Here is a 24,063-nt window from a genome sequence, read left to right on the forward strand (position 1 = left end):
CGCGACGCAGCGATTGGTCAAGCCGAGAGGAGAGGCACTCGCGGACAGCGAACGGATTCCGTGCCGCGCCGTACCGCGCCACTTCGTTTCCGACTCGCGTCACGTACGTGTCGCCGTTCCGATCAAGGTGCGCCACCCGATCGCCTTCCGATCTCTCATCGTTGCTGTCGCATTCGCTTCTCGTCGTTGCTCGTGCATCACCAGGTGAGTCACGCAAGAACCGCTAAACGATGGCCGATTCCGCTTTGACCGCCGCGTCACGTCGTCCCCTCGATCTTCGAAAGCCTCGAGACGCGATCGCGGATCCGTAGATCCGGTCCCCCCCCCCTCCGTCCCTTTCATCTTCCGTGAAACTGGCCGACCGACGGTTTCTCTCGTCGCCGGTCGGTCAATTGCCCGTCGCGGGAATCGACTCTCGCGAGCGTTTCTACTGCTATTTGCGACTTACGGAGTTTAGGATTAAGAGTCGAGTCGAGAGACATCGCGCGGTTCGGCCTGGGATGAATCCTACCGCCCCCTCGCGCAGACAAACGGCAGGAAGCGCAAGAGGTTTTTTTTTTTGCTCTGCGCCTCTACCGGTTTTGATCGGCGCTTTCCGTCTGGTGGCGGGCCTTCTGCCCGTGTGAATCACGTCGCGTCGTCTCTATGGGCTATCAAGGTTAGGATCGCCCGATAACCGAGATCGAAATCTGACACCCGGCACGCCAATAATCCTTATTGGTTTGATTGGAAACGCGAATCGTAATGGCACGATTTATCTCTCTCGCTTGCCCGTGTGGCGCCGAGGACTGATGACCTCGCCGGGGAATCCGATCGTGTCGGTTTCGATCTTTCGTTTGTAACGATCGAACGCGTCGCTGACTCGGCCTCGGGGAAGCCTCTCTCGAGATCGCCACAACCGTGAAATTCTTTTTGTTATACGCCGAGATCGATCCGCTTCGGGCTCTGCCGCTCGGTAACGGCTCGAGTCGAGATGAAATTTGGGGGAGAATAAAGGCGTTTACGTAAGAGGATAAGGATCGATAAGGCGCGACGTCGGTAGCGTACCTCGAAAATTGCCGCTTGGATCCATATCGAGCAGCTTTTTTTTGCAAATTTAAGACCCTGTTTTTTTTGTGGTGCTTGTTTATATGGCGTCAGATGCAAAAATGACACGCACTTATTTGCTACGTACACCTTTATTTTTTAGTTTTCCTTTAAAAGTAATTTCAAGAATTATTTCACATTTTTATAAGTGATAAATCGAACAGATGTCTCAATTTATCGTGCATTTTATAGACTTTAAGCTTACGAAATTTATATTTTTAAGGGATAAGTAAAGAATAAAGCTCTCTACGTGGCAGATAATTTATTGCATGCCATTTCTTGCCTCTGACGTCATATAAACAATATTACATCGAGTCTCAAGGGTCGTGCATACGGTGGCCACATTTTCTTTGAGAAAATAAGAATAAGTCTGAAAATAGAGTTTTCTTCCTGCATGTTTCCAAACTAATTGAAACAAAAAAAAATATTTTTTAATTGTTTCCGTAAATTTTACTCATTAGTATTACATCAGAAAGTTAATTACACAAACATTTTCCATAAAATAAAAGACTAAAATAAAGGATGAAATTAAGTCTTGAAAAAATAATTAAATCTAGAGGACAGCTACCTGAAAGGATTGTTCTTTAGAATAAAGGACGTATGGTCACCATGCAGAAAAAAAGCAAAGAAATTTTTTTGTATAAGTTCGTCGACACGTTCAATTTTTCTTCTCGATGCAAAAATTTATTTGTCGGAATCAGAGTTGAACGTTTACGTATAAAATATAAATAATTACGTTATGCAATGTAAACAACGTCATCTATGTAAACAGTCTTTGAATCATACACTGATTGTGAGAAAAAAAAGTTGACTAAATTTTTTAACTTGATTAAATTCAAATATTTTTTGTGTATTTAAGTTAAATATATAATTGCTTGATTAAAGTATTTTATGTATTTTGAATTAAATACATAAATAATTGAGCTAAAAAGATTTAATCAAGTTGAAAAATTTAGTCAATTTAACAATTTTTTTTCTCAGTGTAGAAAATTTACATTATCTGTATTGTCTACATAAAAAAGATTCATAATAAACATAACAGTTTATAAATAATTTATTTAAACGTAATCTTGAAATGGTACAACCGTGGTTAGATTATTTTTAAATCCGTGTCAGTCTGTTGAATTTTATAAAACTTGGATTACACATTAGAGATTGAAAGTTTTAAAATTTCATTAATTGAATGATTGCAAACCATTCTGATTGATTAAATTCTAATTGGAGATTGAGGATTACACACGAATTGAAAATTAGATTTCGAAGTTTATGATTAAAAAATTTTAGAATTGTTCGATTAAACAATTCTAATTTCAATCCGTTTCACTCCTATTGATTGAATTTTAATCTCCTAGTAGTCTAATACGGGCTTTATATATTTACGAAGAGAATGTACGGAGAGTAAAGTAAAACCAGGAAATTCACTGGTAAAAATAACAATAGTTTTACAGGTCACTCTGAAGGGTCATTCTACGGTAACATAGCGTGAACGTAGTCGCAAGTGGTTGTAAGACGCAGTTGTACGTCCAATGTTTTCACAAATGTTAATTGGAACCTCGGTTTAACTTCCCTTTTATCTTTTTCTACTTCTAAAAATAAGAAATACCGCGGTTAGAGTTAATTTATGTTCGTAGCGATGGACGTGCAGCTGTGCGCCTTTGCAAGATTTTACTACCACTTACGGCTATGTTTACGCTATTGTGGAATGTCCTCGCAACACTGAAATTTCGATGTTTTACGTTATTTGCCTTCGATAATGCAAAACGCGAAACCCGGTGGTTTGCGTAACACGCGCCTCTATCGAATCAGGAAACGCCCGATCTCGCTCGCTCGTCCGCGGTCGAGCGGACGATCGCGATGCCATTGTTTCTTATGCACGATCGATGATAATGATAGCGGCTTTATACGGCTCCTCTCGTGTCATCGCGCGGTGACTGGACTCGGGCCGACGTTTGCCGGTGGATTCCAAGAAATGACTGCGCGATTTAAACACGACGAACATAACGCATGACAAGTCCGCATCACTCGCGATCGTCACGCTTGTAATTGTGACAGCAGCCCAGCGCCTGTATTTGTGTAAAGTCCGCTTTACACGATTTATAATTTGCGACAGAATTCTGTTTATTATTTTATATATCAAATCATAAATATAATTATAGAATCAAAAAAAATTGTTAAACTAATTATAATTTGATTTGAAATTATTTGTAGAACATTCAATTGTTTCTTCCTCGGACATAATTGGGTTATTAAAAAATATGACTCGTCTTGAATTCTGTTATAAATTATAGATCGTTTAAGCGGGTTTAATAAAAACGATGAAACAATTCGATATCGTTACATTGTCATTTGTGCAGCTTTGCTGCTATGTATAATTTCTGTGCAATAGTAGTACAACTACGGTGTACCATATGTCCTTTATCCTAAAGGACAATTCTTTATTTCGGATAGCTATTTTAGATTTTCTCAAACGTTAATTTTATTCTGCATTTTAATTTGTTGTCTTTTATTTTATGGGAAATTATTTTCTAATTAGCATTCTAATATCTAATGAATAAATTTTTATAGAAACAATTGACAAATTTAATCTTTTAAATTGGTTTGGTAACATTGAGAAAAAAAATCAATTGACTTGATTAAATTTTTTAACTTGATTGAATTTCTTCAGTTAAAGTATTTACGTATTTAAGTTAAATACGTAAATGCTTAAAGTTCAAGTATTTTCTGTATTTAAGTCAAATAAATAAATATTTGAACTAAAAAAAATTTAGTTAAGTTAATAACTTTTATTCTCAATGTAAGAAAAAAATCTAAAAATTTTCAGATTTGTCCTTTGTTTTCTGAAAGACAATACGGTCAGTAAAACGATATAAATATAACTGTACTGAACTCTTATCGAGTTACAGAACGCAGCTGCAGCAGGCCTATTCTCCGTAGCTCTCATATCCATTTCTACCATTGTAGATTAACTTTGATCTCAGTTTAACTTACTCTTTATCTTTTTCCAATTCTTAGAACTATAAAAAGATAGTTAAATCGAGATCAAAGATAATCTGCATTGATGGAAATGGACATTAATGACACAGTTATCATTACGACGTCGTTGCGCAAATAGGATGCATGATAAAAATAAGGCTATGCAACGTCGTTGTAACGATAACGAAACTCGTTAGGAGTTGCAGAATAGACCTGCAAAACTTACAGTAGCTCCAGGCATCTGACAGAGGAAATTGAAATCCGCAATTTCGCATAAAGCTTCCGCTAATTTGCCGCAGTGCCCGATATTTTGATCGCGCGCTCTTATGAGAACACATCATACTTATTTATCATATACCATTTAATTGCGATTTGATATTATCGTCTTGATGTACATCTATTTTATTTATTTATTTATTTTTTTTTTTTTTTTTTTTAACTTGTATTTGCACTGTAGTTTTTATTGCAGCGATTATTGTCGCGCAATATACCTGGTGTGCACGGAGCATTTCTCGACTCGGTGCATGCAGCAGAGGATGTTTGTTACGCATCTGCAAGTTTATTCGAGGGCGGCAACGGCGTTCTGCGACGCTGTGCCTGGCGAGTTAACTCGACAGCTCACCGACCCATCATCGTGGCTAATATTATGAATTAGCGACGCGCAAACATTTATACGAAGGCAGTTCTCAGTCGTTAAACGAGCTATGCGCGACGTTACGTCAATCGTTTACGGTTAAAAAAAGTCATTTAAGCTGCATTGGTCGCCGACGAAAGGATGTATTAAGTTAAAAATACACGGATCGATCGTTGTACGCGTCACATTTCGTTATCATATCATTTACGATAGCTTTCCCTCTTGACCAGAAATTTACGTGACATTTTTCCCCAACACGTTGAATTTAAAAAAAATTTATTTAGTAGAATTCGAGTTTTAAACAGAATACAATAGAATTTATCTACTTCAGCTTTTTTTGCCAAGAAGGGATTCAGTTTGCAATGTAAATTTAACCGTACGCATCTACACTAAAAAAAATTTTTTTTTAATCAAGTAATATATTTTAACATTTTTAACATATTAATGTATCATATTATTTTAACGTTAGTTAATATTATTTTCTTGATGTAAATGAATATTAGTATAATTTATTTTTAAACTTTGGAAATATTTATTTAAATCAAGGAAATGATGCTAAAATAAATATATTGTACTTGAACATAAACTTTTTTTTTTCCAAGTGCATCTATCCGAATTACAAATTCAGACTGTAAATAATTAAATTGCTATTAAATAATACGAGATTTTAATCTATCCACTCCTCTCGGAGGGAAAAATCTTTCCGATCGCGGCGCATCCCACTTCCGGGTGACGATCGATATCGGTCTCGCCGTCCCGTTGTTCGATCATGATCGCTCGGCACGCTGATCGAACATGCAAATTGTTAGGCGCGTTGCAGCAAATTTCCGCTCGAAAGTACATTGACAGATCGCGCGAGCCGCCCATGTATAAATCCGCGCAAGAACGGCGAGGCAATTACGTAAGCTCGTAGTTGATAAATCTCAAACTGTTTTATGCAGGGGCTTCCAAATCAGCCGAAAACAGAGAGTTACACGCTACAATAGCATATTTTTACATAAAAATTATAAAAATTGCGAATATATAATTAAATTATTAATTATATTAAAATTTAAACTAAATATTAACTTAAATATTAAAAAATCTCGGCGAGACTCACATTCTATGCTACATTACGCACTGTGTCACTGTATAGTTAAAAATATACATCTATGACTCTCGATATAGCTTTATGTGCGCCCTGTGGCACGCTCAGAAATGACTATTCGCGATGGCTCGATTTCACTTATCGATCGGTGGCGTTCCTTCGACGTAAATCTAGACGAGTTTTACATGTACACGTAGCTGTACGATACATGAAACTCTATTGTGGGCATGTTTAACAACACAACGTATTGTTACTGACACAATATATTTAAAAAGTAAGAGTAACATGTAATTTCATTCTTCAGCCTTGAGAAACAACATGAAAGATGATGTATATACTCGCACAGAACAAGCATCAGATCAGCAATTCATTGTTTCATATACGAGCAATATAAAATCCCTTTTGAAAGAATTTGATGACTCTTAAACGGATATAATTTGCTTATATGAAGAAATAAAATTTCTTCGTGTCAGCAAATCGTCTGTTTAAAGATTTATAAATTTTTTTCAAGAAGATTTGATACCCTTGCTCTTCGATGAAACGATAAATTGTTGATTTGATGTTAATTTTTTTTCTGCGCAATTCAAAATGTTGACATTTATACCCGAATTTTTATTAGAGTTGTTTAATTTCATTTAACGAATACATTTAAAATCATACATTTTATTCAAACGTGGACAGAAATCTTTATTCTAAGTGACGCGAATATATATTTTAAAGAAACTCATTAAAGCTAGAACGTACAATTTGTTACATTTTATTAATACACTCGTATTAATCGTTTGGTAACCGCGAATAATGTATTCGAGCGTTCATGCGAAAGGTATTATATCTGCGACATCTCTTACCCACTTGCATATGCCACGTGGTTATGTCGCGTTACAGGCAAGCGCATTATCGAGTGACGTGTTTCTCGATTCTTTAAGGCCAGATGTGACTCGCCTCCTACCTGCACATTATAGTCACTTTTATACCTGACACGCTGACGTGCCTACAGAGGAGCTCGGCGAGAGGCGTGAATCAAAATCTTTATCTATTAGATCCGTGAGTACATCATCGATCGTGATCGGAAGAGTTTAGCGCGAAGTTACTCCTCGTACTTTTTAATTTGATTTCTCCTTTGATTTAATTAGAATAATTATCTCCGTTGGCACACCCCGTATAATCAGCTGTGACGAAGAATCGTAATCGCAGATGTCTATACGTGATATCACACACTTGAAACGTTTCATTTTTTGATCGATATAATATAATACCGGAAATTAAATTTTGCATCAACAAATTGGGTTTTTAATCGTATCGATTGTGCATTTAAATACAAAGATTATCATTATCAGCGATTTTTTTATATTATCTAGATTATTTGTTAGGTTATTTTTTTATCAATAAATTATCACTGAATTTATCATCAGCATATTGATTCTTTAATCATACGAATTGTATATTTAAAAATACAAAAATCTTATCAGAGATTTCCTTGCATCTTTTTTTCACGTTTTTTAATTGTTCCATTATATAGGTTATTTTTTATCAAGACATTTAATATAGTTGGTTATATATAATATTTAATGGTTACAAAATTAATACTTTATTACTTATATTTAAATTATTTATTAAATCAGATTTTGTTCATAACATCTCAAGTATTATAATGGTACTTATTTATAACGTAATATAGCATATATAGGTGTGAATGTGATCACGTCGAGATGTTTATGTATAATTTCTCGCAGCGTAACCACACAAGTGCAATTTTAAATCTTCTCACTGATATAACATACGCGAGAAGATACCGTAAAGGGCAAACATCTGTCGACGAGGTTATTTTGGAGTCGACGATATTTTCCCAACCCGTAAAATTAGGCGTAACTAATAATAAACGCGATAAATATTACTGCATTTATTATTAGTTACGCGGTGAAACGACATACATGGAGTACCCCATCATGTCGTATTTTCAATTATAGTTTATTTTTACAATTGTATATTTAAATACAACAGAGAAAACGATTTCTCTGGTCTTAATAAATTTTATTTTATCCGAACAAACTTGTTTGGAATGGTCCAAACGAACCAATGTTGGAATCAATAGGTGCGATTAAAAAGTGCTTTTTTCCTTAAATAATAGACGTTTGAATGAAACAATAACATTTTTATTCAAACGTTTTAATATCTTATATAAGTATATGTTTGTTTCGATGAAACAACCGTCAGTCAAATGGGCATACTAATTCCAATGAAATCTTTCTGTCCGTGCAGAAGTGTCTAATTGGACATATGCAATTACTAATTTTAAATTCAAAGCATTTTACTTTTGCACCTGTCGGATTAACGGGATCTTCATTATTAGATGTTTTACGACGTAAAAAAAAAGAATGAAACGTTTCGAGTTAAGAATGCCATTGATTACGATCCGTTTTATGTCAGCGGAATAATTGTAATCGTTGATTAGTTACTGATCGGTAAATTGAATAATTTTATTACGTTGTCAACTTCCCGTCACCTCGATATTATCGATGAAATGTGATGGATAATAGTATCGAATAAGATTCATGGTTGTGTGATACTGCCAGCCTATAAAGTCTCCGAATAATTCATAAAGATTCATTTCGTTTCTAGCTTTACGCACGCGTGTGGCCTTGGCCTTACTATTACAGTAGAAGCTATAGTAGAATTTTAAATCTGTTCAGCTGTCTAATGGTGCAATTTGAACTATTGTGTATTTAATTCGAAAAAAATAACGCTCGATTGGACAAAATTGAACTTTTGATTAAAATAAATTGAATTTCTATGTAATTTCACGGAGAATAAAAAAAATTCTTGCGTTTTTGTAACAGATTGGTCGCAAGATTCGTGCTTTTTGGCTCTTGTAGCTTTTTATTTTACAATGCCACGACCCGCGAGATAGAATTGCACTTCATTCAAGTGCAGCGGATACGATCTCTAGCGGGAAGAGACGCGTCTGTCCAGAAATAAATTGGTTTGTCCGTGGCCAGCAGAAGCCCGTGTTGTTTACGATCTCAATTTGTAGCTTTGCGTGTACCCGCCGGATTTAGAGCGCCAGGTTTCCGTATTGCATAACGGTCGCGCCGTGACTGCCAACTGTTTTCTGTTTAGGCTATCACCATCTCCCGTCGTCATTAACGTCGAATTGCAAAAATTTATTCAGCGTTTCTCACAGAAATCAGAATTTAAAGTACTGGCTAATATGAAAAATTCAAGAGCGTTACATTTTTTCAGAGTTTAGTAACCAATTAAAAAATTAAATAAAGTTGAAAAGTTAATAACCTTTAATTTAATTTCAAATAACTTAATTTTTAACTTTAATAATTATTTTTGCAACAGAAATTTTTTATTTATTAACCTTTTTTTTTTTTAAGATAAAAATTTATGTAAAAGAAAAAAGTTATGGAAGGAAAAATATATTTCCATATAAAAACCAATATTTTTTTGTTATTTTATATAAACTTAATTTACAAATAAAATATTAAAGTTGTTTGATGATCTATCTTATAATTGTTTGTAATAATTTAAAAATGTATGAATTTCTAATTTAATATGAATAATGCTTTTCGAAATTAACTTTTAATTTAATCTTAACATAACTTTTAATACTACATTAATTTTCTAAGTCGTTAACTTCAGTTAAAAATATATATTAATTTACACAATATTGCATTTTTTAAATGTAGAAATACAATATTTTTGTAGGAGTGAAACGTTATTTTTCATGTATGAAGAACATTTTGTGTTTCGAGGATATGCTCCTCGTTTCTGTATTTATCTCTCTTCCACAATGATTTGTAATCTATTGCGTATCTCGCAAACATCGCTAGAATATTTGGTTTCCGTTTCCGCATTTATATGTAATAATTTTATAATTTTATATCTTTCGCAAGATCGCGTTTCTTCTGTGCATTCTTTTTTTTTCATTATAATCCTTAATAAAACTCGCATAGATTTTTCGAAAAATAGCATTTTTCTCGAAGAGATTGGAAACGATTGCCATTTATTCTTTTTTTTTTTTTTATATATATTTGTGCCCAATATTTTTTAATATCTATTCTTTTGAAAATTAATAGAGAGAAGTCTGGTCAAAAGTTGAGAGCATATACGTGAAATTGTCGATTGATGGAATCGTAAGCGAATCATAGTCGTTTTATCGGTCGAGTAGTCGTACCCTTTCTCACGTTGCAACCAGTCGTCGACAGATAGCGCGACATTGCAGAGAGCCGCTTGCGCGAGTGCATGGATCAATAGATGCATCTCGCAGGATCCAAGTTTTCCCCGGGAGAGAGGTCCTCCATCCGTCCTTCCCGAAGGGCGAGCTTACGTCAATCGCGAGTTCGTAGTTGGCAAAATCAGTTTTGCGGAACTGAAATTTTCATTTGAAAGGAACCATTAATCCAGGGATTTTCAAAGTATGTCGCATTAGCAAAGTATAATCCATTAGCCGATGCTGCGTGGGTCGCGAAAACTTTTTCAGTACTATGGTAGATATTAAAACCAAATTTTTGAAATAAACGATCATTAAATTCTTGGTACGTGAAAATTATTCGCTTCGACGCGACGACAAAAATATTAAAAGATAGAAAATAAGTGTACTTTTCATACCTTATTATAGCTTATGTTTTGAGAGATATATTTGCAAAATTATATTTATAATAAAATATAAAATAGTAAGAGGATTTAATAATTGTTTATACTTTAGTGACGGATGTGTAATCTACACATGGTCCTAACAAGATACGATCACTATACCGCTACTGGATTTGATCAATTTGTACTGTATTCGCATTGTTTTTTTTTTTATATTTCGGTTTTTTGCATTTATTTTTTCTTTATTCGATTTTGCGTTTTATTTTTGAACATTATATTTATGCTTTAATTATGCTTTGAACGTTTAATTATGCTTCTCATGTTGAAGAATAACAAGTTAGTCAGAAACATACATACATGTCTTCATATATTTTAACGAAAATCGAGATTTAATACATATCAGTATTGTTTTTGTTTTAACTTATTTATATGCTCCTTGACTGATCTTACTTAATTGTTGATTTGCATGTATCGAGCGTGAATTTTAAATTTATTTTTTGAATATAATTAATTTACTTCGTCCTACTTTTTTATAATTTTTAAAGTTGAATGAGTCATGGATGTTTGTCGTTTTAAGAAATGGATCGCGATACACAAGTTTAGGAAACCTTGTATAATCCATCATTAATTTCGAATTTCTATCTCATTTTTATAGCTTTATTAAAAATTATATAAATTATACGTACGTTTCTAAATGCACTCCCGCTTCTACAATCTCAAAAGGTGCGCGTCTGAATTTAATAATTATAATCCGATTCGAGTTTTATCCGGGAAATTACAAATTCCGCTCACGATGGAAAACTGAGAAACTTTGCCGTGAATTTTCGCGAGAAAGTTCTCGCGACCCTGAATTCGATATATAAAGAATTGCATGTGGGGTCACGGGCATTCTGCCGAGAAGGAAACTCGGGAGTTAACCCCTTCATATACGCTTCGCCGGTATTGATCGCGCAATTAATTTTTCGCTCGCGTTCGCGCGCGCATAATCGTTACGGCAGCGAGATTTGCGTATCTCCGAGTTTTTTTTTTTTTCTTTTTTCGTTAGAATACCGATTTGTCTTCCTCTCACACCTCGCCGAGCTCGATAGCTCTGCAACTGCGATTGCATAACGCACGCGAACGTGTAATCTCGCGAAGAGGTAGGATTCCAAAAATAAAAAAATTCCGCGAAAGAGAAATAGAGATCTCTTTTTTTTTCAGATTTTCTTTTGCAAGCAAAAATCAAAATCCTTGTTTGAATATAATAGAATTTTATTCTTAGCAAATAAACCAAATTAATAAGAAAAATAAGGTATACATATTTCGTCATCATAGATAAATTTTTTTTGTAAGCAATAATTACCATTATCCTTATAATATTAAGTACACTATTAAAAATAGGTAGCAAAATTAAATGTAACGGAAGCAAATTTCAAGCGGATACATTAAAAATATTTAATATTGTCAAAGGTGCACTAAATTTCATTGTACGTACTTTTCAGTTACAGATGAATTAAATTTTATGTTTATCTTAAAAATATAATAAACAACATGGCATTTTCAATAGTATGTAACATTTGCTTGCAAATATTTCGACTTTTGTTTTTCTCAGTGTGGTGCTAAGTCCAAAGATAGTGTCTATAATAATTAGTGTTCGAAGTACTAACGGGAGAGTCGCTCTCGATTTCATATTTGTTTTGGATAAATATATCGCACCAGAAATTGCCGTGGCATATTACAGAGAGTTATTCCCGCATATTTTTGCTCGTTTATACTCTTGCTTCCCAGAACTTACTCTCGGACGAACACTAGGCTTAAGCGGGAGGATTATGCAAAGCGGATCCAAGTGGCGCGCAAATGGCGCGTTAATTCATGCACGTTCGGCCGACATAATTTCACGGTGTTCTATGCGTCATCGCGGAGGAGGCAGCCTCACGATTATCGCGGAAGTGCGCTCGCTCGGAATCCGCAATAATTCAGCTCTATTCCTTCACGGAATTAAGCGGAACTGGCCTGAAACGCTCGCATCCGGCGACTGGACACTTCACGTCGCGAATATAGTACGGTTCGATGGCGGGGGAGAGTCTTCTGTCTTATCGTCTCGAGGAATATTAAATATAAAAAGAGAATCTTGTGTTTACGAACATTATATAAGCGCGGACAAAATGTGATATTTTAGAGAGAAATGGTCATGAAAATATTATATACGTTATAAAACTAGTAATAAATGAGGGATAAATTGTTAACAGGAATTTATTTTTAAAAAGTTATAATTACCTGAAAAATTTGGGAAAATTATTTTTAAATATTGCTATCAGAAATCTTTTTAAACAAAATCATTCTTTTTATGTTAATGCGATCAAAATTAATCCAACATTACAGCAAAGCAAGTGACAATTGCGACAGACATATTGTTATTTTTTAAGTGCTTTTATTTTAAATCCTAAATAAATTATAAATTTATGTACAATTACGGAAACTGAATGTAAAATATTCTAAAAATTTCATATTTTCAGAATTTGATAGAACTAGTTAAAAAAATGAAAAGTTGAATAGAATTTAAAAAGTTAATAATTTTTAACTGTATTTATGTAAAAGAAAAAAATACATTCCCATAAAAAATACTGTTTGATATTTCATACAAATTTAATTTGCAAATAAAATATTGAATTTTTGAAAGGTTCATAAACGTGCGAGTTTTTCGAGTTTTTTTATTGTTCATTTTTTCATCAAATGAATTGTATTGTAATTGCCGTGTTACCGATCTAGATTACGAATTGTAACGATTCGTAACAGTTGGGTCCTCTTAATAGTCTGCGCAAACATCACGTCGCAAACATGAGCCAGTCTTGCGAGATTTGCATCTCGCATAAATAACAGTTAATTATAAGTAGCTACTAAATTATAATTAGTTACTCATTGTCAATATTTAATGCAGCGTTGCCGTCACTGATTTTATAGATTTTAATTATTGCAATTGAATCATCTCGATTGTCGATTACGTTACTTATATTAATTGTTTAAAATTAAATAACATGCAGTATCACACACACACATGCATGATGAACGAAAATGATATTAAAGAATTTTTCAAAATTGTCGAAGTTGCAAAATTGAGAAATATTTGAAATTAGCTATTTATTTTTTATAATTATTTAATGTCTAAAAGAATATCATATCACTGTATATTTTATTAAAATTACAGATACTTAAAAACAATATCTATGGTAATTTATATAAAAATGATAATTTAAATTATATAAAACTTTTGTCACTGTAAATTTTATTAATATTATTCATAATTATACTTTAATTATACTTTAATAATATTAATGTAATATTATATTCATTAAATATTTATATTAATATTATATTTCTTATAAATATTAATATTATTTATATTTGAAGACATTTATAGTATCTGTGGTAATTTGCATAAAAAATGAAGCGGAGAATATTTTTGACCCATTACGTAGTCTTTATCGCGAAATTTTGTTTAATTGCTTACGAAAGGTAATTAAGACGACAAAAATAAAACGTTGCAACGAGAAGTAATGTTTAATTGCCGTAAGGCGTCGTTACTTTGCGAAGTTCAAATATTGACTCTCCGTTTTCGCGAGACGAAATAAATCATTACGTAAGATATTACGATCGTTATAAACGAAAAATGCGATTGAAGCAAGGCCTGCCGTCAGTGTAATCTGTCGTGTCTCGTCCGAGGTTCACATCGTTATTATCTTCGATTGTACTCGTGAAAAATGCACTAAACGAATCGTTATCTCTCTCACCGTCGAACACCCGGTGTCGCGATAATTTTATCGTGTCTGAAGACTCGCGGAACTTGATCCCAGAACTCGAGATCACTATCACACGCGCCTCTCTCGATAAGTTATATCTATTATTCCTTTCTAAACAAGATAAAGAGTAAGAACACCGCGAGAAATTTATTTCTCGAATTTGCTCGCGGCTAAATTTTTGAGAGAAATATTTATGCACGAAAAAAAATTGATTTGATTAACTTGATTAAATTTCTTCAGTGCAAGCATTTATATATTTAACTTAAATACGAGATACTCGAATTGAACAAATTTAATCAAGTTGAAAAATTTAACAGGTTTTTTTTCAGTGCGTCTAAATTAATTTTTAATTGCTATATTTTTAATTACTATAAATATAGTAATTTGTTACATATAGTAATTATAAATAATCAACTATTAATTAATTGATATAGTCGTGCTGGACATTTAGCTTGAATCACAATTGATTCTGATCGAGGACCTTTCTGCAAATGGTTATCATGTACGCACACGTTTTGAGGAAAATTGCATGTCGCGTTTAATTTACATCACGGTTGCTTTCTTCATGCTGATGACACTTTGGCCGCCCTTTCATAATCCTCTCAAGTCTTTTGAATGTTCTCTACGAGGCTGAAGAGGCAGGCAGTGAAGTGGTGGTCGCGAGGCGGCGCAGTAACGAGTCTTTTGAATCGCCGCCTCTCGCTTCCGGCTACAATAACGATGATAATTCCGCAGAGTAACACGTTCCTGCAAATGGTGGACAGAGGATTAGCCTATTATTCTAGCGTGGCTCGGTCGAATCATGTCTTTAGCACTAAACATATTATTTAGAATATGTATGAATTTTATAATTGAGAAAATAATATGCGTTAATTATGAGCAGCGAATACATTAATGTATTTCAACTAGAAAGATAACAAAATTCAAGTTTAAACAACATTGACGAAAGCCAATCTGATAAAACATTCGAATTAAAATGAGATGTTTTCTATATACTTAACACTGTACATACGATTCAACTTTTTGATCTGCGAATTTTTCTTTAAAAAAACTAATAGCACTAATTAATTACATTTATATACGTAGAATAAAGGCAGATAATATGCCATATACATTTTTTAATTTAACATTTCTTTGATAAAAATGTATATCGAGATTTTTAACGTATGTAAAACTTTTAAAAAAAAGTGTCAGCTCCAACATCCAATTATATAATTGATGAAAGTATTCCATAATTTAAATCTTCTAATCCTCCCGTGTCAATAAAAAAGTTAAGAATTATAATTAAATAACATAATTAAAAGCTTATGAAATATACACATTAAAGAATTTACTTTGAGCTTGTAGGATCACGATTAAGACGGTTGTGATATCTCCAGGAGCAATAAAAATAAATTAATATTTGTAGAGAAGAAAGCCATTGTTGCATAAGGTTCATTTTGCAACAACTTTCAGGAATTGGTAGAAGCAATGCAATGCTTCTTTAAAAAATAAATATTTATATAAGTGTAAGCATTTGTCTACTACTATTATCTACTAAACAATCATTTTTTCAATAAATAATTATACAAATGCTTTTTAGTGATGTCAAAGTATATGTAAGAACTATTGAAGAATTTTTTTATATTTGTTAAAATTAATTTTAAAGTTCTGACTCAAGGTGTATAACAAGAAAACAAGATATATTAAAACAAAGTGTCAAGCGCTCGATTTTTATTTATTTTTATTAGATAAGTGAAAGTTGAGCTTGAACGTCGGTTTGCGGTTTTTAATCGCCACTGATTAAAGTAATGGGCTGCTAAAATTTATAGCTGCATGATAAGAATACGTACACTGAGAAAGACTAAATTTTTGACTACATTTTTTAACTTAATTAAGTTAAATATATAATTACCTAAACTAAAATTCAAGTATGCATTTATGTAATGCTCATTTCCGCTAATGTAGATCAACTTTGATCTTGGTTTAACTTACACTTTATCTAATTAGAACTCAAGAAAGGTAAAGAGTAAGTTAAACTGAGATCAAAGTTAATCTGTGTTGGTGAAAATAGGCACGAGTCAAATACATAAATACTTGAACTGAAAAAGTTTAGTCAAGTTAACAATTTTTTTCTCAGTGTAAGGAAGGTGTAACATCGAATATCGAAAGCATGATACGTGACAAAAGTCACATTCCGTGTCCTCGGGTTAGAGGGAGAGGAGGCACAAAAGCTACGATACGATGTAACGGCGTATGCACAGCTGATTGAACGAAATGACATCTTACGGTCTGTCACACCTCCATCGTCGTCCATCCGGTCTGTAATCGACAATTTTGCCACCCACCACGCACGTCAGTGCCGCGTGGTCGCGTTGGGACTTGAGGCCCCGAATCGTCCGGATATCCGGATGAATACAAGATCCGCCAATTGGATCTGATTTTTTTTTTTTTTTTTTTAACTTATTAAGGAATGACGAAGGCTAAAGTAATAAAATAATCCTTCACTGTTACTATTTATTAGACAAGTTCTAAAAATAACATTGTCCAAATGGGCATATCTGCACTGTCAAAAATGGCATGAAATTTAATGTATTTTTAAGTTGCACAAATACATAAAATTTAATGTATGTGTAACTGTAAATTTTGATACAATGTAAATTTTTAATTTGTTATTATGAAGAAAACCATTTTAAAGAGAAGATGTTTAAAAAAAATCTTAAAGCAATCTTCAATTGAAATATAAATAGCATGTTCAAAAATATAAACAGCAAATTCAAAAATAAAATAATAAATTCTTATGGAAAACTGTAAATCGTTAATCACAGCAATGATTATTAACAGAATTTTACTTTTCGTTATTTTTACTTATAAATCAATAGCAATATTGAAAGATTATTTCTATTTTTACTACTTTTAGATTTTGTCAGTTCTTTAGCAGCCCGAAAAACTTGTTAAACCTTGTTGCATTAATAACTATTAGTTTTTATTAACTTCAATATAGTTACTTATAGTTACCAACAATATTGGGAGACATGTATTATTAGCGCGTTAGTCTCGTCGTGAAATGCTACTTTACATACGTCAGTTCAAGACGGTTGACGCCGCCGGAGGCTCGAGTTACGCGTAAACATCGAGATATGAGCATTTGCTCTAGCGATGCTATCGATCTCGTGAATACGATTGCAGCAGCCGCGCTTTAATGTGCTGCGACTTTCCCGTCGTGCTCGACTTAAGCTGCGTTTAAATCGTCGAAATACCAGTAGCTGACATTTCGTTGCTGCAATTTGATTTCGATGTCGAGATGTTTGTAAGTGGCGAGATTTGCAATGAAATCGCGAGGTACAGATTTCTCCTGGAAGCTGTAAATTCTCAACGAAAATGCAGTTTTGCAAGTGTCTTTATTTTCGCTTTACTTTAATATACGTTTCGTCAATTCAATTACGTCGTCATTGCTAAATAATTGCCAATTTAAATTAAATTAACCCTTCATGGTCCAACAGACTTCAAAGACCTACACTGAGAAAAAAGTTCTGGACAAAATTTTTCAACTTTATTAAATTTCTTCAGTTCAAATTTTTATATATTTAAGTTAAATATATATAAATATTTAAAGTTCAAATATTTTATGTATTTGGATTAAATACATAAATACTTAAAAGAATTTTAATTGAATTTTTATGTATTTAAGTTAAATATATATAAATATTTAAAGTTTAAATATTTTATGCATTTGGATTAAATACATAAATACTTAAACTAAAGAATTTTAATTAAATTAAAAAATTTAATCAATTTAACGATTTTTTTCCCAGCGCAGATAAAATTTCAATTTTGAATTATTCTACCTCAAATTCGGATACGTACAAAAAAATATGAAAAACGTTTTGGATTAAACAATTGCGAAATCGTGTTCTAGAATGTTAGAAAAACTTTTTAAAATTCTTTAGAGCTCAAAAAATCCAGTCAGAAACAGTATAAAGTACCCAGAGAAAATTAAATTGATGAAATCATTTTTTAACCAAGTTTTTTTAAGTAGAAATGAAAATACCGTTAAGGAAAATAAAAATTTATTTGATTTCAAGAAATAACGTTATTAGCCTTTTTTAAAGTAAATGATTTTTTTTAATTCAAAGAAAGTACTGATAAATGTAAGAAATAATTCTGTTCTAGTTTTAACAATATATTTCTTTACAAAAAAATGCGTTGCTATCCAAACTATTTCTTTTATTCTAATAAAAGGAACAACCAACAATGTTCTTCAAATCAAAGAAACTGTTCTTCAACCGTATAGCAATGCACAAATTTCTTTGATTCAAACAAATTTTTTTGACTTTAAGAAATTTCTTTGAGTATGGACCAAGTAAGAATGTAGCGAAAAGTGACGTTGGATCGTGAAGGGTTAACGCAAAATGCCTTAGATCTTTATTGTGCAGGCGTGACTCCAGCAATGATTTCGTGACACTTGAATCCTGACAACAGCGAAAAAGATATCGATCTTGGGAACGATTAATTTCTCCCGCTTCCTTCCCGAATTCTTCATCGTGGCGCGGCCCGTAACGCGTTGCGAAATCATTAATAAAACCTACTGCTAAATTAAATCATCTCCATACACGTGCACACACCGTTGCAACGCTCGTTAGGCGCGTTTGATATTAAATGTCGGCGTTACTCGAGGTCGTCCGTGCCGCAGCATCAACCGTATTAAATCCCGTGTTTTGCAACGTGTAATTCCAACCGGCGTAAATATATTTTTCGACATTATAATTGTTACCGCTCGGTTAATATCCCGACGGACGGCCGAGTGCATGCGCGCGGCAGAGGGAAGGGGGTGGCAAGTAGGGAAAGTCGGAGGTGGAAATTTTCGGGGTCTGAAAATTCGCGAGGGCGAACGCACGGTGCCGGCGCGGCGTCCGCGCGCGCGTACGCGTGCGTGTGCGTAAGTTTCCCCGCTCTCGCGGTGGTGAGCCACGCCGCCGCCGCCGCCGCCGCCGCCGGGATGTTGTACGTGTATGTGTGGGTGTAGGTGCGTGCTATCGACCGGGTATCCTCTGTTGCCGCTGGACGGCGGCGTGCCCCACCCTGAAGAGAGTAGGGAGCTCGGGAGGGAGCGAGCGAGAGGGACGCGCGTGCCGGCCGCGCGGGAGACGGAGATAAGAAACCGAGGGGCGAGAGAGCGAGAGAAAAAGAGCCGGGGCTAGGAGCGAGAGAGAAAGAGAGAGAGAGATCGCGGCACGCAGAATGCCGCCTGCTGCTTAGTGATAGCGTAGAGACTGTAGTGTTCACATCACACCACACACCTAACCAAAATTCTCGTTCACCGTTCAAGGAAAGTTCGATATATATATATACATATATCTATATATATATCTGCGCACAAATTAGCCAGTTAGTTTCTCGCACACGCACACTACGCCACTGACCGACACACGCACGCCCGCACACGCATCAACACGTAATATAAATTATATATATACACATACATATATAGATATATTTATATGTATATTTTATATTCGCGTCGCGAGATAAGTTGAAGGGCGCGTCCGGCTAAAAATCGGACGAGAGAAAGAGAGAGAGAAGGAAAAGGACTGCGGAAGAACGTAACTTGATCCTCGTCGAGAAATTTTCTGGAGAGGTGGTGACGCTGTTGCTTTTTCTCCGTTTCGTTTCGCCACGCTGCGTCGCGTTTTTCGACACCCGGCGTTTCGTTCCTTCCCGCTCCCCAAACGCGCCGCGAACGGGACCGAGGGACCTTTCACCCCCCGGCGGCCGAGATTTTCCTCCCGCGCCGTTTCCCCGCTCGCATTTTAACGCCGACGAGGTCTCTCGTCGAGTCGCGGAACGTAGAGTGAGATTGGATTGGTGGACTGGATAGGCTGCTGCTCGCCGATTTTTCCCTCCTTCCCCCCCCTTCCCCCTCCCCTGCCCCTTCCCCGCGAACGTCGCGAATCTGTGATAAATCTCCCCCCCTCTCCTCGGAAGTCGTGTCGTTGCAGCGGACATCAGTGTGGACCTGTTAGAGCTATTAGAGTGCGTGCGATTCGATGCGACGGCCGGCTCTCGTCCCGTTCAAAGTGTGTAATTACGCGTATTATATCATCTTCGAATTACACAGCGCGGGTGGGTGAACCGGGGGCCCGCTCGATTGGACGAAATTACGAGCCGGGGAATGCGTGCTGTGACCCCCTTTACTTTTAAGATAATAACCGCGAGCCGCGAGAGAGTGTCCCTGATCCCTTTCGCATTAATTTCGTCACCGGTTAATTGTGCGATTGTTTAGTTTATCCGTTGCGCTTCGTTCGAGCTGTTGAATTTTATAGAAATAACTCTGATTGCGCCTTCTAATGATTCAAGAACGGTCGATTCGGTCACGGTCGAGCAACCGAATTCTTTTTCAAGAATTCGCTTGCTCAATCGTGATTAAACCAATTGATTAGAAACAACTCTCCTAACAGCGCAAGATATCATATGAATATTCTAAATATCGTACGAATATTCGCAATATTTGTAAAATATCACAATACTCGTTCGATATCTTGTGCTGTTACGATCGTGTCCAGTAGAAAATTTTTTTTCGATAAGAGTCAATACTTTTCTCACAACGTCGTGTACGCGACGTCTCTTTCTCACCTCGCAAATCTCTTGCACAAATCCGCCAGTTTTCGGCTTTGCGAGATACGCGTTTGGAACGGTTGAAAGAATCGTCATCCCCTCTCTGAGGGCATCGCGTGAAAAATCGCGCTCGTTCCCGGGAAGTAGCCGGCGTGTCGGTGCGCGAACGTGAGCGAGACGAAATTAACGCGAGAGCTAACGCGAGCACACCACACCACCTCGTGCATCAGTAGATCACTCTGCTCGGAGAGGAGAGACACGCGGGAGCCGAAAGGGTAGCAGCACCAGCAGCAGCGGCGGCGGCGACAGCGGCAGCGTCCAGCGACAGCAGCGGCAGCCGGAAGGGCAGCAGAAGAGAGAGAGAGAGAGAGGGAGAGAGAGAAAGGAAGGAGGAAACGCAGTAAATACGATAGAAAGGTCTCTCGGCCGCGACCTTTGACCCACCGCGACCTACCGCGAGCAGCAGCCACCCTCGTCGAGTGCGAGTCTGGGCCGAGGATAATTCTTCATCATCAGGGTCTTCCTCGTTCTCACGGCCGCGGGGGAGGCGCAGCGCGCGATCTACCGGGGGGTAGCAACGTGGGAATAAAGGACGGAAGGATCCGGGTGGAATCTCGCCTGCCGCGAGGAAGGACTGCACTTGGTCACGACGATTCTCCGTCTACACCCGCGTTTCTCTCTCTCTCTTCCTCGCGCCGTTTCGTGCACCGGAAGCAGCGCGCACTCGCCCCAAGTCGAGTCCGGCCCGCCTGAACGTCGTCGCGTGTGCAAGCCCTCGGGATACGTGAAAGAGACTGGGTTTCGCGCGTGTCCTGCGCCGCCGGGGTTTTGACCATCGGACGAAACCATCGAGCGAGACCATTCTTCGATTTTCCTTGCTTGCTCGCGCGATCTTTGTCCCTCTCTTTTTCTCTTTCCGCCCGTCTCCGTCACTCGCTCGTCAGGGGCGTCGTCTTTATCGCCGTAAGTCTCCTCGTCGTCGCAGCGACATGGGCGGATGTACTTCGAAGGATACCACGTCGGGCGACGAGTACGTATCCGTGAGAAAGTTTTCAGCGGGATGAGAAAGGCCGCCTCTTTCTCTCTCATCTGCCTCCCCCCCCCCTCACCCTCTCTCCTTCCCGGTCATCTCGTTTCAATAGATTAACTGAAATCTCGGTAGATCGGTAGAATTGATGTAAATCATAACTGAAATCTCACTTTAACATACTTTCTATCTTTTTCTAATTTTTAAAATTAGAGAAAGATGGAAAGTAAGTTTAAACCGAGATGAAAATTAATCTACGTCGGTGCAAGAGCGATTTCTCCAGATTTTGGTTGTCGAAGTATTGCTCAGTTTCAAGAGCGTTCAGATTTTCTTCTATTCTAGGTGTATTTTAATTGCGATTTGTGTATGTCTATTGATGTGCTAAAGCAAGATACTTAGGATCCCATTTGCACCTGTGTAAATTAACTGAAATCTCTTTAACTTGCTTTCTATCATTTTCTTATTTTTAGAATTAGAAAAAGATAGAAAGTTAAATGGAGATTAAAGTTAATTTTCATTGATGGAGCATTAAAAAGATTTTGTTTTATTTCAAGCATTTTAATTGCGATTTGTGTATAGGAAAGACGGGGCTTAAAAGTAACACTGGTAAGTACTCGTATAAAAGCGTTATGAACAAAATATAAAAGCATAAAAAAAATAGAAGTTTATTATGACGGTCATTACAAATTTCTATCCCTTTTTATACTTTCGTCTTGTTCATAACATTTTTTTATATCAATGTTGCAACTTGCTTGCCCCTGTTACTTTTAACTCTAATCTCCTGTATCTATTAATTTACGACAGCAAGTGTTTGGGCCTCCGTTTGGGCCAATATAGATTAATTGAATCTCTTTAACTTTCTATTCTTTCCTAATTTTTACACAGAAAAAACTTAGTATTTATATATATGCAAGAATATCGAATCTTGAAAGAATTTTTGGTAATCTTATACAGACACAATTTGCTCACATGAAGAAATTTCGTTTAAATGTCTAACATTTATAAATTCTTTCAAGATTTGATATTCTTGCTTATACGTGAAACAATGAATTCAGTTAAATTGATACCAATTTTTTTCTGCGTAGGTTTAAAAAGGATAAAAAGTAATTTAAACCGAGATTAAAGGTAATCTACATTGGTGCAAGAATAATTTTTCTCGATTTTAGTTACTGGAGTTTTGTTCAGTATTAGGAGCATTCAGATTTTGTCGTATTCTAGGTATTTTAATTGCAATTTTTATATATCTATTGGTCTAATGAAATAAGGTACTTTGTTTGCACCAGATTGTATATTAACTGAAATTTCTTTTTAATTTTCTTTCTATTTCTAATTTTAGAAAATGGAGAAAGATAGAAAGTTAAATCGAGATTACAGATAATCTACATTGGTACAAAAGCGGTTTCTCTCGATTTTGGTTGTCGAAGTATCGCTCAGTTTTAGGAGCATTAAGATTTTGTCATTCTAGGTATTTTAATTGCAACTTGCATACCTATTGAATGACTAAAGCAAGGTATTTGTTGCACTAATGTAGATTAACAAATTTCTGTAACTTTAACTTACTATCTTTTTCTAATTTTTAGAATTGGAGTAAGATGGAAAGTAAGTTGAACCGAAATTAAAAATTAATTTATAATGAAGCGCAAAAACGATTATCATAAAATTTATTATCCGTAATAATGTATACTGAGTATGCCATTATTGCTAATGACGTATTCATGAGAATTTTATACGTGTTTTAAAACAAGTTTTAAAAATTGTAAAAGAAATTTCTTGGGGTTATGCATCTAAGAATAGTTTATAAGAATTTAACAGGAGTCTTAATGAAGTTTTTTAAAGTCAATTACGGCGTTATTGACGATTTTTGGAGCTATCTTTTTTTTCTTAATTTTGTGTCTAACAAACTTGCCAGGCTGGTCTCTCGGGTTTATGACGTCTTCGGATTTTTTCGCAATGGTTTAACGCGACTATGCCCGTCCCGCATGTGTTCCGCGTAGAGGATCTTGCATGAACTAAGACTGTCTCGTCTCTTCTTATCGAATCGACGCGACGAGTGCATAATCGTGTTTCGACGAGCGATGGGCGGCGTATGCTCATCGCTGGGTATATGCGAGTCGGCGGAAGACCAACAAACTGTCCAACAAACTGAACAAACCGAACAAACCGTCCAACAAATCGACGACGTCGACGATGACGACGTGTACGTATGCTCATTCGGCCTTCGATCCTAGGATGCACTTCGCGAACTGCAATTCAATTCCCTTCCTCGAATAGATTCGATGGAACGTGA

At 35.8% G+C, this 24,063-nt stretch overlaps 1 protein-coding gene across 3 annotated transcripts in view; it reads left to right on the plus strand.

Annotated features, from left to right (window-relative positions):
- The first annotated feature begins 50 nt into the window (after positions 1-50).
- The window catches only part of LOC105195484 (arginine kinase), a 28,474-nt gene continuing 4,461 nt past the window's right edge, over positions 51-24,063 (plus strand). Inside the window, exons 1-2 of one of the 3 annotated variants that reach the window (XM_039453965.1) lie at positions 19,377-19,772; positions 20,983-21,779. In XM_039453965.1, the coding sequence (XP_039309899.1) occupies positions 21,739-21,779 (41 nt within the window). In that variant the 5' untranslated portion in view covers positions 19,377-19,772; positions 20,983-21,738. Of the gene's footprint in view, positions 205-19,376; positions 19,773-20,982; positions 21,780-23,731; positions 23,974-24,063 lie in introns of those variants that run through there. The other 2 variants (XM_039453966.1, XM_039453964.1) reach the window with 2 other exon arrangements.

The sequence above is a fragment of the Solenopsis invicta genome, chromosome 10 (genome assembly GCF_016802725.1).
Source record: "Solenopsis invicta isolate M01_SB chromosome 10, UNIL_Sinv_3.0, whole genome shotgun sequence".
NCBI classification, from domain to species: Eukaryota; Metazoa; Arthropoda; class Insecta; order Hymenoptera; family Formicidae; genus Solenopsis; species Solenopsis invicta.